The sequence below is a fragment of the Mobula birostris genome, chromosome 1 (genome assembly GCF_030028105.1).
Source record: "Mobula birostris isolate sMobBir1 chromosome 1, sMobBir1.hap1, whole genome shotgun sequence".
NCBI lineage: Eukaryota > Metazoa > Chordata > Chondrichthyes > Myliobatiformes > Myliobatidae > Mobula > Mobula birostris.
The window spans coordinates 93108099-93122762 of record NC_092370.1 but is presented as its reverse complement, the minus strand read 5'-3'; the positions used below and the strand labels follow the sequence as shown (position 1 = coordinate 93122762).

General features: G+C 39.8%; 1 protein-coding gene across 1 annotated transcript in view; it reads left to right on the top strand.

Moving 5' to 3' along the window:
- Nucleotides 1–14664, top strand: part of ago2 (argonaute RISC catalytic component 2) — a 90364-nt gene that overhangs the window by 33906 nt on the left and 41794 nt on the right. The window contains exons 6-9 of the mRNA XM_072259372.1: nucleotides 3262–3396; nucleotides 8810–8897; nucleotides 9344–9491; nucleotides 10970–11089. Coding sequence (XP_072115473.1) covers nucleotides 3262–3396; nucleotides 8810–8897; nucleotides 9344–9491; nucleotides 10970–11089 — 491 coding nt within the window. The remainder of the gene's footprint in view (nucleotides 1–3261; nucleotides 3397–8809; nucleotides 8898–9343; nucleotides 9492–10969; nucleotides 11090–14664) is intronic.

Here is a 14664-nt window from a genome sequence, read left to right as displayed (position 1 = left end):
CCACCCTTGTCACTTATGTAAATTGTAAAAGGTTAAAGCACACTAACACCAATTCTTGTGGTAAACCATGTGTTATATCTTTCCAATCAGAAAGACCATTTTGATTTATAATTTCCACTTATCAAGACTGGAATCTTACCAACACTGAAATCTCCTGCACCATTGCACTTTTATTTTCCACAGTAACTTATGATAAGGTAGCTTTTCAAATCCTGTGAGGAAATCTGCATAAGGTACATCCACTAGTTATCCTTTATTCACACATGTTCCTTAAATGAACTTCAATGAAATGGTCAAACAATTCAAGTTACAAAAAAAAACAAGTTTGCTATGCTTTGAATTTTGCTGTTAGCTACTGTAATGATGGGTGTTAAGCTAACAGGCTTGTAGCTTCCTCCTTTCCATCTCTTGTGTTTGAATAGATGGAGTGAATTTATTATTTCTCAATCTGATGTAACTTTTCCTTATTTAGACAATTTTGTAAAATTAGAACAAAGCATCAATAACAGTCACTATTTTTAAGATCATAGGATGATGCCGGTTAGGATCTAGAGACTTGTCAGCTTGTTGCACCAACAATTTGCTCAGTAGCGTATCCCCGATGATTACTTTCTCTTAAGTTTCCTGTTTGGTTTTCAGTTTACAGCAGTTTAGAACATGGAACAGTACAGGCCCTTTGGCCCTCAATGTTGTGCCAACCTCTACCCCAAGATCAATCTAATGCTTCCCTCTCGCATAGCCATCCATATTTTGTTCATCCAAGTTCCTATCTAAGAGTCTCTTAAATGTCCCTAATGTATGTGTCTCTACCACCAGCCCTGGCAGAGTGATCTGTGTCTGTGTGTGGTGTGTGTGTTTCAATCACTTTATAATTATGGTCTTTTGTATCAGCCATTTCCTATCAACCATTTCCTCCTCTCTTGTATTAGCCCATGGGGAAGGCATTGGCTGTCCACTCCATCAATGCCTCTTACCAGCCTACACATCTCTATCAAGTCAACTTTTGCTCCCAAGAGAGAAGCATTGGCTCTCTCAAACTTCCCTCATAAGACATACTCCCTAATCCAGTCAACATCCTGTTAAGTCTCCTCTGCATCCTCTTTAAAGCTTCCACATCCTTCCTATAATGGGGTGATCAGAACTAAGCACACCAAGTTTTATAGAGCTGCAACATTACCTCACAGTTCTTGAACTCAGTACCCTGACAAAGAAGGCCAACAGTTCATATGCCTTCCTGACCACCCTATCAACGTGCATGGAAGCTTCGAGGAATCTATCAAGTGTGGATCACTGTTTGTTTATCCTCCCTCCTGTCTAGAGGTTCTGCATCACTTGTCAACCATGGTTCATTCACCCTACAATCCTCTTTCTGCCTCACTGGGACAAACCTATCCAGAACCCCATATAAGTGCTCCCTCAACAATCTCCGTATTTCCATTGTGCATTTCTTTGAGTACATTTGTTGCCAATTTACACTGTCAAGTTCCTGCCTAATAGCATCATAATTCACCCTCTCCAATTAATACTTTTCCATAACACCTGTTTCGATCCCTGTCCAAAGTTGTGGTAAAGTTCAGACAGTTGTTGTCACTGTCTCTGAAATAAACACCCAGCAAGAGATCTGACCAGGTTCATTGCTTAGTACTAGATCCAGAGTGGCTTCTCCTAATCATCCTGTCCAGATATTGTGTCAGGAATCCTTCCTGGACACGCCTAACAAATTCTACTCCATCTAAATCTTTTGCACAAAGGAGGTGCCAATCAATGTTAAGGAACTTGAAGTCATCCATGACACCAACCCTCTTAGTTTTGTGCATCTGAAATCTGTCCCTTGATCTGCTCCTCAATGTCTCTGGTGCTATTGGGGATCTATAGAATAATTTCAGTAGAGTGATAGCTTCCTTCCTGTTTCTGATGTCCACCCCACACTGACTCAGTAGATGTTTCCTCCACAATATCTTCTCTTTTTGCAGCTTGGTAGTATCCGTGATTAGGCATACCATTCCCCCACCTCTTTTACCTCCCTTTGTCTCTTTTGAAGCGTCTAAACTCTAGACTATCCAACAGCCATTTCTACCCTTGTGACAGGATATTACTTCTAGGATATTAACGCTATCCTTAATATTGAAGGCTGATACAAAGTACAGGTTTAAGTCATCTGGCATTTCTTTGCTTTCCATTACAAGTTCTCCAAACTATTTCCATAAGTCTAAAACTCAATGTTAAACTTTAATAATGTATTAAAACTCTTCCATTCATGTCCCCCATCCTTTTTTTACGTTGCTTAATATACTGCCTATTTTCTTCAACTATTATATGAACGTTGGGGCATCCCAGATCACAACTATGTGATTTTATTGGTCTAAACCAAACTTAATTAACAATTAAACCACTGACCCAAAGTGCTGAATATATCTTGACGAAATCTTGGTTCGAGATGCATGAAAACAGTTTCTATCAACTACCTATTATTGGAAAGATAATCATACTCCTGTTAGAGCTGGTACAGACTAACCTTTCTGTATCTGCAGATTTGTTGAACTTTTGCTATATTGAATATTGATTACTTATAGTTTGTTAACCCTCTTCTGGCTTTCCTGGTTTGGCATTCATTTTTCTGGTTTCTAATCATAGTTTCCAGCTGTTGAAATTCATTCTTACAAACTATTTGTCAATGTATGAAATACATTCAGTCACTAGACTTTTTATGCATTTTAAACATCCAGTTTTTCTTGTGAAGAAAAAAACTTATTGAGATACGACAGAACAGAGGTTCCCGTTATCCTTGTGTTTCCTCATAAGAGCCTTCATTAATCAACATAGCATCTTTTGTCATTTTAGCCAGCTATAAAGAGATCCTACTGCTAATCACATGTTCTCTTCCCCATCTCTTTTCACCTTCCACAGGAATACTCCCTTTGACTCCCTGGTCTCTTCATTTCTCCCCGTCCACCCCTCCCTTGCACTTCACTCTTTCCCCTTTCTTATCACTCCCTTCCCTTTGTGATGGCCATCTTGCCTCTCCTCTCTTAATCCTGGTACAGGGTTTCAATCCAAAATGTTGAAAGTTTTCCCACAGATACTGCATGACTGTTGAGTTTCTGCAGTACATTGGTTGTTGCTCCAGTCTCTAGCATCTGCAGTCTCATGTTTCCATTTAATTTCCTCCTGTTTAATAGCTTGTTAACTTAAGCATAAATATTTAAATTAAGCACGAGAATGAATATTACTAAAACTTAAGAATTTTTTCTTTGATTTTAGTGTCTGCTACAGCATTTTACAAGGCACAGCCTGTGATTGAATTCATGTGTGAAGTTTTGGATTTTAAAAATATTGAAGAACAGCAGAAGCCATTAACCGACTCCCAGAGAGTAAAATTTACCAAGGAAATAAAAGGTATTGTAAAAGCTAAATAAGGAATTACAGTTTAACACACTTTAAATTTTTTATACTGTTAAAATTTATGGCAGAAAATTAGATGTAAATTTGAGTTAGTGTCTCAATTTAAGGATATAATTATGTAATCCAGCTTTGAGCAATCACAGAAGTTAAAGCCCAAATGTCAGCATGGAAAACTGTTCAACTAAATGCACAGAATTCACTAACTTATGAATATGTACTTGAATGATTATAAGAACTGTAGGATTATCTTATAAACTTGATGCTGTTCAATAATGTTCTTTAAAGAAAAGAATTTGCTATCCTTAGCCAATGTTTGTCTAGTCCCACATTACACACTGGGTTCTCAGGATAAATGTACAGGTTTCTCCCACTATCTGAAGGTAGAGCGTTCCTATCAAACAGTTCGTAAGCCAGAATGTCGTAAAGTGAATAAGCAATTACCATTTATTAATATGGGAAAAATTTGTGAGTGTTCCCAGACCCAAAAAATAACCTACAAAATCATGCCAAATAACACATAAAACCTAAAATAACAGTAACATATAGTAAGTGCAGGAATGATATGATAAATACACAGCCTATATAAAGTAGAAATACTTTTCTGCAGCACTGTCTAGCGCAGCGGAAATGTCACGGCAGCACTCTCAGTGGAAGCGCTCTCGGCAGAAACACTCTCTCCAGTAACCTTTAAGCTATGAAGCTGCCAAATCATACCAAATAACACACAAAAATACACAGCCTATATAAAGTATGTACAGTGTAGTTTCACTTATCGGAATCTGGAAGACTCCAGTAAATTGCAGTTTCGTCACAGTTAAACACTTATACGAATTCTGCTGGAAACTTTTCGGCAGCTTGAGTATCAACTGAAGCACTCTCTCCGGTAAACGTTAAACTATGAAGCTGCGCTCGCCTCAGAAATCGATCAAACCACCCATGACTACTTTTAAATTCCACTTTCGCAACACTTTCATCACCATCATCCAGTGCTTTCTGTTTCAGCTTATTAAAAAGACTGACTGATTTCTCCTTAAGTATAAGAAAACTTAACGGAACACCACGCTTTGTACACCCATCAATCAATCCACTCAAGCAATAGACTTTCCATTTTATCCATTATTAGATGCCGACTAAGAGAGACCACTTTGCTACGAGCAGAACCAACGGTAACATCGGCAGCTTTCAAAATTCTTTCTCTCTGTGTATAAATAGTGCAAATGGTGGACGCAGGCAAGTTCAACGCACGGACAATGTCCTTACTTCGTTCACCACGATCGAAACGCTTAATTATGTCTAGTTTTACACTAAGTGTAACACCCTTACACCCTTAGGCTTTTCCGATACCTTAGAACTCACCTTGCTAACGGATGCGCAAAATAAATCGAAATAAAGCACGTGCTTTAGCAGTGGCGGCTAGAATGCAGTTCCAGGGGAGGAGCTTGGCTGTTCGGGCACGTGCTGCCTTTTTTCGTAACAGTGAAAACGCCTTCTGTTAGCGAAAACAGGTAACTAATGTAGGTCTTTCGTAACAGCGAGGTGCCGTAAAGTGAACGTTCGGAAAACGGGGGCCACCTGTAGTTGGATATTAAGTGCTACTTTATAGCAGAACAGCCCAAGCTCCAAATCAAATTTGTTAAAAAAAAGACTGTTTTTACTTTACAATTGAAGATTGAAAACTGTACCGTTACTGATTGATCTCTAATTTGGAGAACTTGGCAGATTTTTATCGTTCGTTTAAGAATACTTTTTTCCAGCCAGATTTGCCAGAATGGTATGGCATAGGCTTATGGTCTTTCTGTTTAGTATCTGCTAAATCTTGAGTAGAGGTAGTTAACTTGTGCACCTTCCCATTGTTCAGTCTTACCCCTAGATACTGGTGAGTATGTGAAATACATTGCTGGAGAGAGTGGTGGAAGCAGAGTCACTTAAAGTGTCTTTCTTTTCTTTTTCAATCTTTTTATTAATTTTCAAATTCATAAACATAACTAGTACAAAGAGATTGGGATTGCATTATTGGTAATTAGCATATGCTAATATAAACTGCAGATAACACAAGTATACCAAGCCTCCCAAACTCTTAATGTAATTAAACATGATAAAAAGAAAAGTGAAAAAATGTCAAGAAAAAAAAACCCAAATTAGAAAAAAAGAACTAAACTGGAACTAAACAAAGCTGTGCTATTATATTACATCGGATACAATCATTAATGTCATTAACTCCACTTCTCTGTCCATATATTTAAGGTTAATAAAAAGGATTCAGAAAAGGTTAAGTTACATCATATGAAAGTGTTGAATAACTGGCCACCAAGTCTCTTCAAATTTAACTGAAGGATGAAAAGTGACACTTCTGATATTTTTCTAAATTTAAACAAGATATAGTTTGGGAAAACGATTGAAATGTAGTAGGAGGATTAATCTCTTTCCAATTCAATAAAAATGGATCTTCTAGCCATTAAAGTAACAAATGCAATCATCCGACGGCTGAGGAGGATAAATAGTTATGTTCCATCATTGGTAAACCAAAAATTGTGGTAATAGGATGAGGTTTTAAATCAATACACAGAACTGTTGAAATAGTATCAAAAATGTCATTCCAATATTTTTCCAAATGAGAGCAAGACCAGAACATATGAGTCAAAGAAGCTACTTCAGAATGACATCTATCACAGACAGGACTTATATGAGAGTAAAAACGAGCTAGTTTATCTTTAGACATATGGGCCCTATGCGCCACCTTAAATTGTATCAACACATGTTTAGCACATATAGAGGAAAAGTTAACGAATTGGAAAATTTCCTCCCACTTCTCTATAGGTAAGAGAAGTTGAAGTTCCCTTTCCCATTCATTCTTAATTTTATCAGATACACCTGGCTATATTTTCATAATCATATCATAAATAGTTGCTACTAGATAATGGGGTGTGCTGTTGGGGCACCCTTTGAGAGAAGGGTAGTGGAGTCTGATGTGACCAGAATGAACATTAAATTTTCCTGAATGATATTAGTATCACTTTGCTTTGGAAACTGAAGTAGAAAACCTCAGTTTATTGAAGAAGAACGACACGTAGCAAAGCAAATATAGCTCCTCCTCATTTAACGATGGACACTTTTGATGGCTGTTTGTTGTTTGTCTCTGAACCTGGAGACGTGCATGCCTCTCTTCCTCCTCTTCTCTCATCTTTTTTTGTCCTGACTCTGATCCTGGAGTCGTGTGGCCCTGGCCTTATCCGATTCTTGTTCTCTCCCTCTCCTTGCCACTTCCTGACGACATTTGGTGTCATCTCTTGACCATAATGTCCCCCTTCCCTTTCCACGCAGCTTAATTAGGCTGACCATTTTCTTTTACCCTAATGCTGGATAGAAGATACGAAGCAGTAACACCAAAGGATGCTGATTATTCTTGATGATGTGGTTGGTGCTCTCCTAAATGAATGTGATATAGTCATTGCTGTCCTTTGACTGCAGCAAAGAGTTTTATGGGTGTCTTGAAGTACATCATTACAATAAGATTTAATTATCTCTTATTGATGGGTGACAGTTAGATCTGTCCCAATCCTGCACATGCTGATGGTGATTAGCAGAAAGTGACCCCTGGAAATAGAGCTGCCCTGCCCTTTTGCTCCGGTAGATGTTGCTGCTGAGGCTGGCCGTGTGCATGTGTTGGGCTGTCGCGTCCCGAATTCCATGATGGCAGATTGGCTCTCGAGTTAAAAGGGAGCCTGTTGATTTTTGCTAGTGAGCAATTTTATACGAATGTGTAACCCTGAACTTTGCCTGCATTCTGTAAGTTAGCGCATTTTAATTTGATTTAGCCAAGAAAAGTGCCGTTGTACTGTGCCACTTGCGCTAATTGGAGGTCACAAACAGACAGAGCTTGAGAGTTTTAGTAGTATACAGGTGTCCCCCGCTTTTCGAACGTTCGCTTTACGAAACCTCGCTGTTATGAAAGACCTATGTTAGTTACCTGTTTCGCTAACAGAAGATGTTTTCACTGTTACGAAAAAAGGCAGCGCGCACCCCGAGCAGCCATGCTTCTCCCCCGGAACTGCATTCTAGCCGGCATTGCTTAAACACGTGCCTGTGAGCAGTCGTTAGCAAGATGAGTTCTAAGATATCGGAAAAGCCTAAAAGACCTCATAAGGGTGTTACACTTAGCGTAAAACTAGACATAATTAAGCGTTTCGATCATGGTGAACAGAGGACAAAGTGAGTTTGGCTCGTGGAAGTTGACGAAGATGATGTTGAAGAGGTTTTGGCATCCCATGACCAAGAACTGATAGATGAAGAGCTGATGCAATTGGAAGAGGAAAGGATAACAATCGAAACCGAATGCAGTAGTGAACGGACTGAAAGTGGAGTCGTCCAGGATCTGAATGTAAAACAACTGCAAGAGATTTTTGCTGCAATGATTGCAGAAAAGTATGACTTTAATTTTGAAGGGGTATGTAGGTTTAGGGCATATTTGCAAGATGGTTTGAGTGCTTACAAAGAACTGTATGATAGAAAACTGTGTGAGACTAAGCAGTCAAGCATACTGTCGTTTTTCAAGCCTTCCACATCAGCCACAGCAGACGACGAATCTCGATCTTCGACATCGAGGCAGGCAGACATAGAAGAAGATGGCCTGCCTGCCCTGATGGAAACAGACGACGATGAGATGACACCCTCGAGTCCCACCACTCCAACCTCTGGGCTGCAGACCAATACATTGCTGCGGAGAATGCAGTGGTAGCCAGGACGCACCCAACACATCTTTAAGAAAAAAGCCGAAATAAATAAGTTAATTACTTAGGTGCCACCCGGCACGTAAATGTCGGCCCAGATCAGAGGCGATTGCAACAGCATATCTATATTAGTGAACACATAGACAAATTAAAGCTAAACTTTGAAATGCTGATTGGATTACAGCTTGAATCTTGCATTCTTGGTGCCAGCTTCATGAATTGTTAAAGACTGAGCAGAGGTACAGAGAATGAGGGAGTTTAAGGGAAAGGATGGAGAAGCTGAGATTGTTGTCCTTGGAGGAGATAAGGTTGGAGAAAATATTTGATTGGATTCTTCAAAACAATGACCAGTTTCAATGGGGGTAAATAGCAGCATTTTGCACTGACTAAAGTTGTAGATTCACTGAGATGACAGGAAATGCTTTATAGATGGCGAGTTATGATCTGCTTTGCTTGAATATTGTCAAAACACTTTCAGTTAGAACTTTAAAAAGGAAATTTGAATAACACTTCAGCCCTACAGGGATAGAGTGCAGAATTCTAATTGTTAAATACTGATGCCAAGAAGCTGGCATTAGTGCAATAAACTGAATGCACTCTTGTGTGGTACTTAATATCTCTGAGCGCTATATTAGTATTTAGTCTACCATCTGAAAAACTCTTGATTTAATTCTGTTTAGGACTTAAGGTGGAAATAACTCATTGTGGACAAATGAAGAGAAAGTATCGAGTGTGCAATGTTACTAGAAGGCCTGCAAGCCATCAAACGTAAGACACTTAACATAAATGGATTGTTGCATTGAATTTATTTTCAATCTTCAAACGTAAGTCATTCTTGGGATTGAATTAGCCAATGTGGATATGTTTAAGTGAAATTAACTATTTGACTAAGTACAGTGAAGTTATGTATTAATCTCTAAGAAATTGTAAATACAAGCAGTTGTAGGACTGTGACTGGACTCATTTCCAATACAGTGTAAAACTAAAGCTGATCGTAACTAATTCCTAGTTGTGGTAACAGAACAACGATGTTTTGACATTTGAGAACTTTCTGGCATGTTATTCTTATAACCTTTTCTAATTAAAAGGTCACTTTAAATAGGAATTCTGTTTATTTGTTAATTATCATGTTTCCTAAAGTATATTTAATTTTTTTAAATTGATTTTGTGGTATTGGTAAGTCTTATTTTCTGTTTTTTTTTTAATTTCTGTAGATTCCCACTTCAACAGGAGAATGGGCAGACTGTTGAATGCACAGTAGCACAATATTTCAAGGATAAGCACAAACTAAATCTACGCTATCCTCATTTACCATGTCTACAAGTTGGACAGGAACAAAAACACACTTATCTTCCCCTTGAGGTAAGTTAGTTATTTCATGCACAGCTTTAAGTCAACCTTCATAGTAAAATATAATGTGGTAGTTTATACATTAAGTGTGATAAATGCAATAATTACAAATTTTACTAATCTAAAATTTGTACTGTCTTTACAGGTAGTATTTCAGCTTGCCCTTAAACCTTCTATCTCCATCTTAGTTTTCTTTGTCACGTTTGGCGCTGCTTTAGTTAACATCCCAGTAATGTGTACTTTGACAATATTGCTGGAAGCTGGTTCACAAATGTAATTGGAGACCTTACAGGCAGGACTGTCTCATCTGATCTATCCCTCTGACAGCACCATTTAGATTGCAAATTGAATTGAAAGTAAATTGAGTGTCCATTCATTTTGATGCAGAATGTTATGTTCAACATTAGAAAAATGGAGTAAAATTCAGTAAACAGTGACAATTTTTTTTAACTATTCAGTTTATCAAAGATTTGCCATTTTAAACATATAACCATATAACAATTACAGCACGGGAACAGGCCATCTTGGCCCTTCTAGCATGCCGAACTCCTCCTCTCACCTAGTCCCACTGACCTGCACTCAGCCCATAACCCTCTATTCCTTTCCTGTCCATATATCTATCCAATTTAACTTAAAATGACAACATCGAACCTCCTCAACCACTTCTGCTGGAAGCTTGTTCCACACAGCTACCACTCTCTGAGTAAAGAAGTTCCCCCTCATGTTGCTCCTAAACTTTTGCTCTTCAACTCTCAACTCATGTCCTCTTGTTTGAATCTCCCTCACTCTCAATGGAAAAAGCCTATCCACGTCAACTCTATCTATCCCCTTCATAATTTTAAATACCTCTATCAAGTCCCCCCTCAACCTTCTACGCTCCAAAGAATAAAGACCCAACTTGTTCAACCTTTCTCTGTTACTTAGGAGATGAAACCCAGGCAATATTCTAGTAAATCTCCTCTGTACTCCCTCAATTTTATTGACATCTTTCCTATAATTCGGTGACCAGAACTGTACACAATACTCTAAATTTGGCCTTACCAATGCCTTATACAATTTCAACATTACATCCCAACTCCTATACTCAATGCTCTGATTAATAAAGGCCAGCATACCAAAAGCTTTCTTCACCACCCAATCCACATGAGATTCCACCTTCAGGAAACTATGCACCATTATTCCTAGATCCCTCTGTTCTGCTGCATTCTTCAATGACCTATTATTTACCATGTATGTCCTATTTTGATTAGTCCTACCAAAATGTAACATGCAACATTAATTTCTATTAGTCGTAGATATTTATTTCCATTCACACTAAAATAGATACTGATGAAGAGACATTAAATTGAAATGTTAACTTGTTTCTACAAATGCTATCTCACCTTTATACTGTTTTCCAATATTTCTTGTCTTTTATTTCTGCAATTTTATAATTGCTGTAAAATGCTGTAAAAGGGTTTTAATGGCAATTATAATTGGTTTTATCACAGGTGTGTAATATTGTAGCTGGACAGAGATGTATAAAAAAGCTGACAGACAATCAAACCTCGACTATGATTAGAGCCACTGCTAGATCTGCACCAGACAGACAAGATGAGATCAGTAAACTGGTGAGTTGATTATTTTGGGAGATATCTTTATGGCATACTGTGATCGTTGAAAGTTACTGGAAAACATAATCTAATTGATTTGGAGCACAGAACGGTACAGTACAGAACAGGCTCTTCAGCTCACACTGTTGTGCTGCCACTTTAACCTTCACCAAGATCAACCTAACCCTTCTCTCTCATATTGCTATCTATTTTTCGTTCATCCATGGCCCTATCTAAGGATCTTAAATGCCCCTAATGTATCTACCTCTACCACCATATCTGGCAACACATCCCATGCATGTATCACACTCTGTAAATGAAAAAAAAACTACCTCTGACACATCTACCCATACTTTGCTCCCAAAACCTTAATGTTATTCCCCTTTGTGATAGCCATCCTGTCGTGGGTGAAAAATGGCTCTGGCTGTCCACTCGATCTTTGCTTCTTATCATTGTACACCTCTATGAAGTCACCTCTTATTCTCCTCTCCAAAGAGAAAAGCTCTAGATTGTGCAGACTTTCCTCATAAGACAGACTTTCTAATCCAGGTAAATTTCTGCATCCTCTCTAAAGCATCCACAACTTTTCTATAATGAGGCAACCAGACTGAACACAGTACAGGTGTCCCCCACTTTTTGAACGTTCGCTTTACAAAAAACCTACATTAGTACTCTGTTTTCACTAACAGAAGGTATTTTCACTGTTACGAAGAAAGGCAGCGCGCAAAAAAAATCAGCGCGCGATAAAAGGCAGCGTGCGCCCCGAGCAGCCGCTCTTCCCTGGATTCATAACTGCAATCTCGCCGGCATTGCTTAAACACATGCCTGTGAGCAACCGTTTGCAAGACGAGTTATAAAGTATCAGAAAAGCCTGAAAGAGCTCGTAAGGGTGTTGCACTTAGCGTAAAACTAGACATAATTAAGCGTTTTGATCGTGGTGAACGAAGTAAGGACTAAGTGAGTTTGGCTTGTGGAAGCTGACAAAGATGATGTTGAAGAGGTTTTGTCATCCCATGACCAAGAACTGATAGATGAAGAGCTGATGCAATTGGAAGAGGAAAGGATAACAATTGAAACCGAATGAGTAATGATAAAGTACGACTTTAATTTTGAAAGAGTACGTTGGTTTAGGGGATAGTTGCAGGATGGTTTGAGTGCTTACAAAGAACTGTATGATAGAAAAATGCGCGAGGCACAGCAGTCAAGCAAGCTTTCCACATCAGCCGCAGCAGACGACGAACTTCGCCCTTCGACATTGAGGCGGGCAGTCATAGGAGAAGATGAGCTGCCTGCTGTAATGGAAACAGATGACGAGATGACACCCCAGTGTCCCACCACCCCAACCCCCACGCCACGGACAGATACCGATTCATGGAGAATGCAGCGGTAGCCAGGAGGCACACAGCACATCTTTAAGAAAAAAGCCAAAATAAACAAGTTAATTAATTAGGTGCTGCCCGGCACGTAATTGTCGGCCCAGATCAGAGGCAATGCAATCGGCATCTGGGCGGACAATTACGTGCCGGGCGGCACCTAATTAATTAGCATGTTTATTTTGGCTTTTTTCTTAAAGATGTGCTGTGTGCCTCCCAGCTACTGCTGCATGCTTCACGGATCGATATCGGTCGCTGCCTGGAGGGTGGGGGCCACTGCACCACCCGAACCTCCAACAACTCAGCCTAACACACCACCATCAGTGTGCTCTGCGCTTTCCAGATTCCCGTAAGTGATACTACACTGTACATACATTATTTCTACTTCATATGGCCTGTGTATTTTTACATGTTATTTGGTATGATTTGGCAGCTTCGTAGCTTAAAGGTTACTGGAGAGCGTTTGTGCCGTGCTTTTGCCGACGGTGCTTGCGTGAGATTTTCGCTACAGAGAACGGTTCAGGCAATGATTGTGGAAAAGTATTTCTACTTTATATCAGCTGTGTATTTATCATATCATTTCTGCTTTTACTATATGTTACTGTTATTTTAGGTTTTATGTGTTATTTGGCATGATTTGGTAGGTTATTTTTGGGTCTGCGAACGCTGACAAGTTTTTCCCATATAAATAAATGCTAATTGCTTCTTCGCTTTACGACATTCTGGCTTATGAACCGTTTCATAGGAATGCTCTACCTTCGGATGGCGGGGGAAACCTGTATTCCAATTGTGGCCTAACCAGAGTCTTATACAACGGCAACATTACCTTGTGGTTCTTGAACTCAGTCAGTCAAGTAACAAGGGCCTTCTTAACCACCCTATCACTGGCACTGTAACTTTGAGGATTCGATGGATATGGACCCCAAGATCACTCTGTTCCTCCATACTGTTAAGAATCCTGCTGTTAATCCTTTATTCTGCCTTCAAATTCAGCCTTCTAAAGTGAATCACTTCACACTTTTTCTCGATTGAATTGACTTTATTTCTTACATCCTTCACATACATGAGTAAAAATCTTTGCATTATGCCTCAGTCTAAATGTGCAATCATGGTAATATGTAATACACACGTTTGTAATTTATAATAAATAGAACAGTCAATGTAATATGGAGTACACTCAAATCAGTGTGAGTTGATCACTGTGATGGCCTGGTGGAAGAAGCTGTTCGGGAGCCTATTGATCCTGGCTTTTATGCTGCGGTACTGTTTTCCGGATGGTAGCAGCTAGAATAGATTGTGGTCGGAGTGACTTGGGTCCCCAATGATATGACGGGGCCTTTTTACACACCTGTCCTTGTAAATGTCCTGAATCATGGGAAGTTCACAACTACAGATGCGATGGGCTGTCCGCACCACTCTCTGCAGAGTCCTGCGATTAAGTGGGGTACAGTTCTCATACCAGGCAGTGATGCAGCCAGTCAGGATGCTCTCAATTGTGCCCCTGCAGGAAGTTCTTAGGATTTGGGGGCCCATACCAAACTTCCTCAACCGTCTGAGGTGAAAGAGGCACTGTTGTGCTTTTTTCACCACACAGCTGGTGTGCACAGACCACGTGAGGTCCTCGGTGATGTGGATGCCAAGGAACTTAAAGCTGCTTACCCTCTTAACCCCAGATTCATTGATGTCAGTAGGGGTTAGCCCGTCTCCATTCCTTCTGTAATGCACAAGCAGCTCCTTTGTTTTTGCGACACTGAGGGAGAGGTTGTTTCCTTGACACCACTGTGTCAGAGAGATGACTTCTTCCCTGTAGGCCAATCAATGTAGTGTCATCAGCAAACTTAATTAGCAGATGAGAGCTGTGGGTGGTGACACAGTCATGGGTATACAGGGAGTAAAGAAGGGGATTTAGTACACAGCTGTGAGGGGCTCCTGTGTTGAGAGTCAGGGATGGAGGTGAGAGAACCCACTCCTACCACCTGCCGGCAATCTGACAAGAAGGCCAGGATCCAGCTGCACAAGGCAGGGTCAACGCTGAGGTCTCCGAGCTTCCTGTCGAGCCTGGATGGAATTATGGTGTTGAATGCCGAACTATAGTCCAAAAACAGCATTCTCACATAAGCATCCTTCTTCTCCAGGTATGTAGAGCAGTGGCTGTTGTGTCATCTGTCAATCGATTGTGTCAGCAGGCAAATTGTAAGGGGGTCCAGTTTAGGTGGTAGC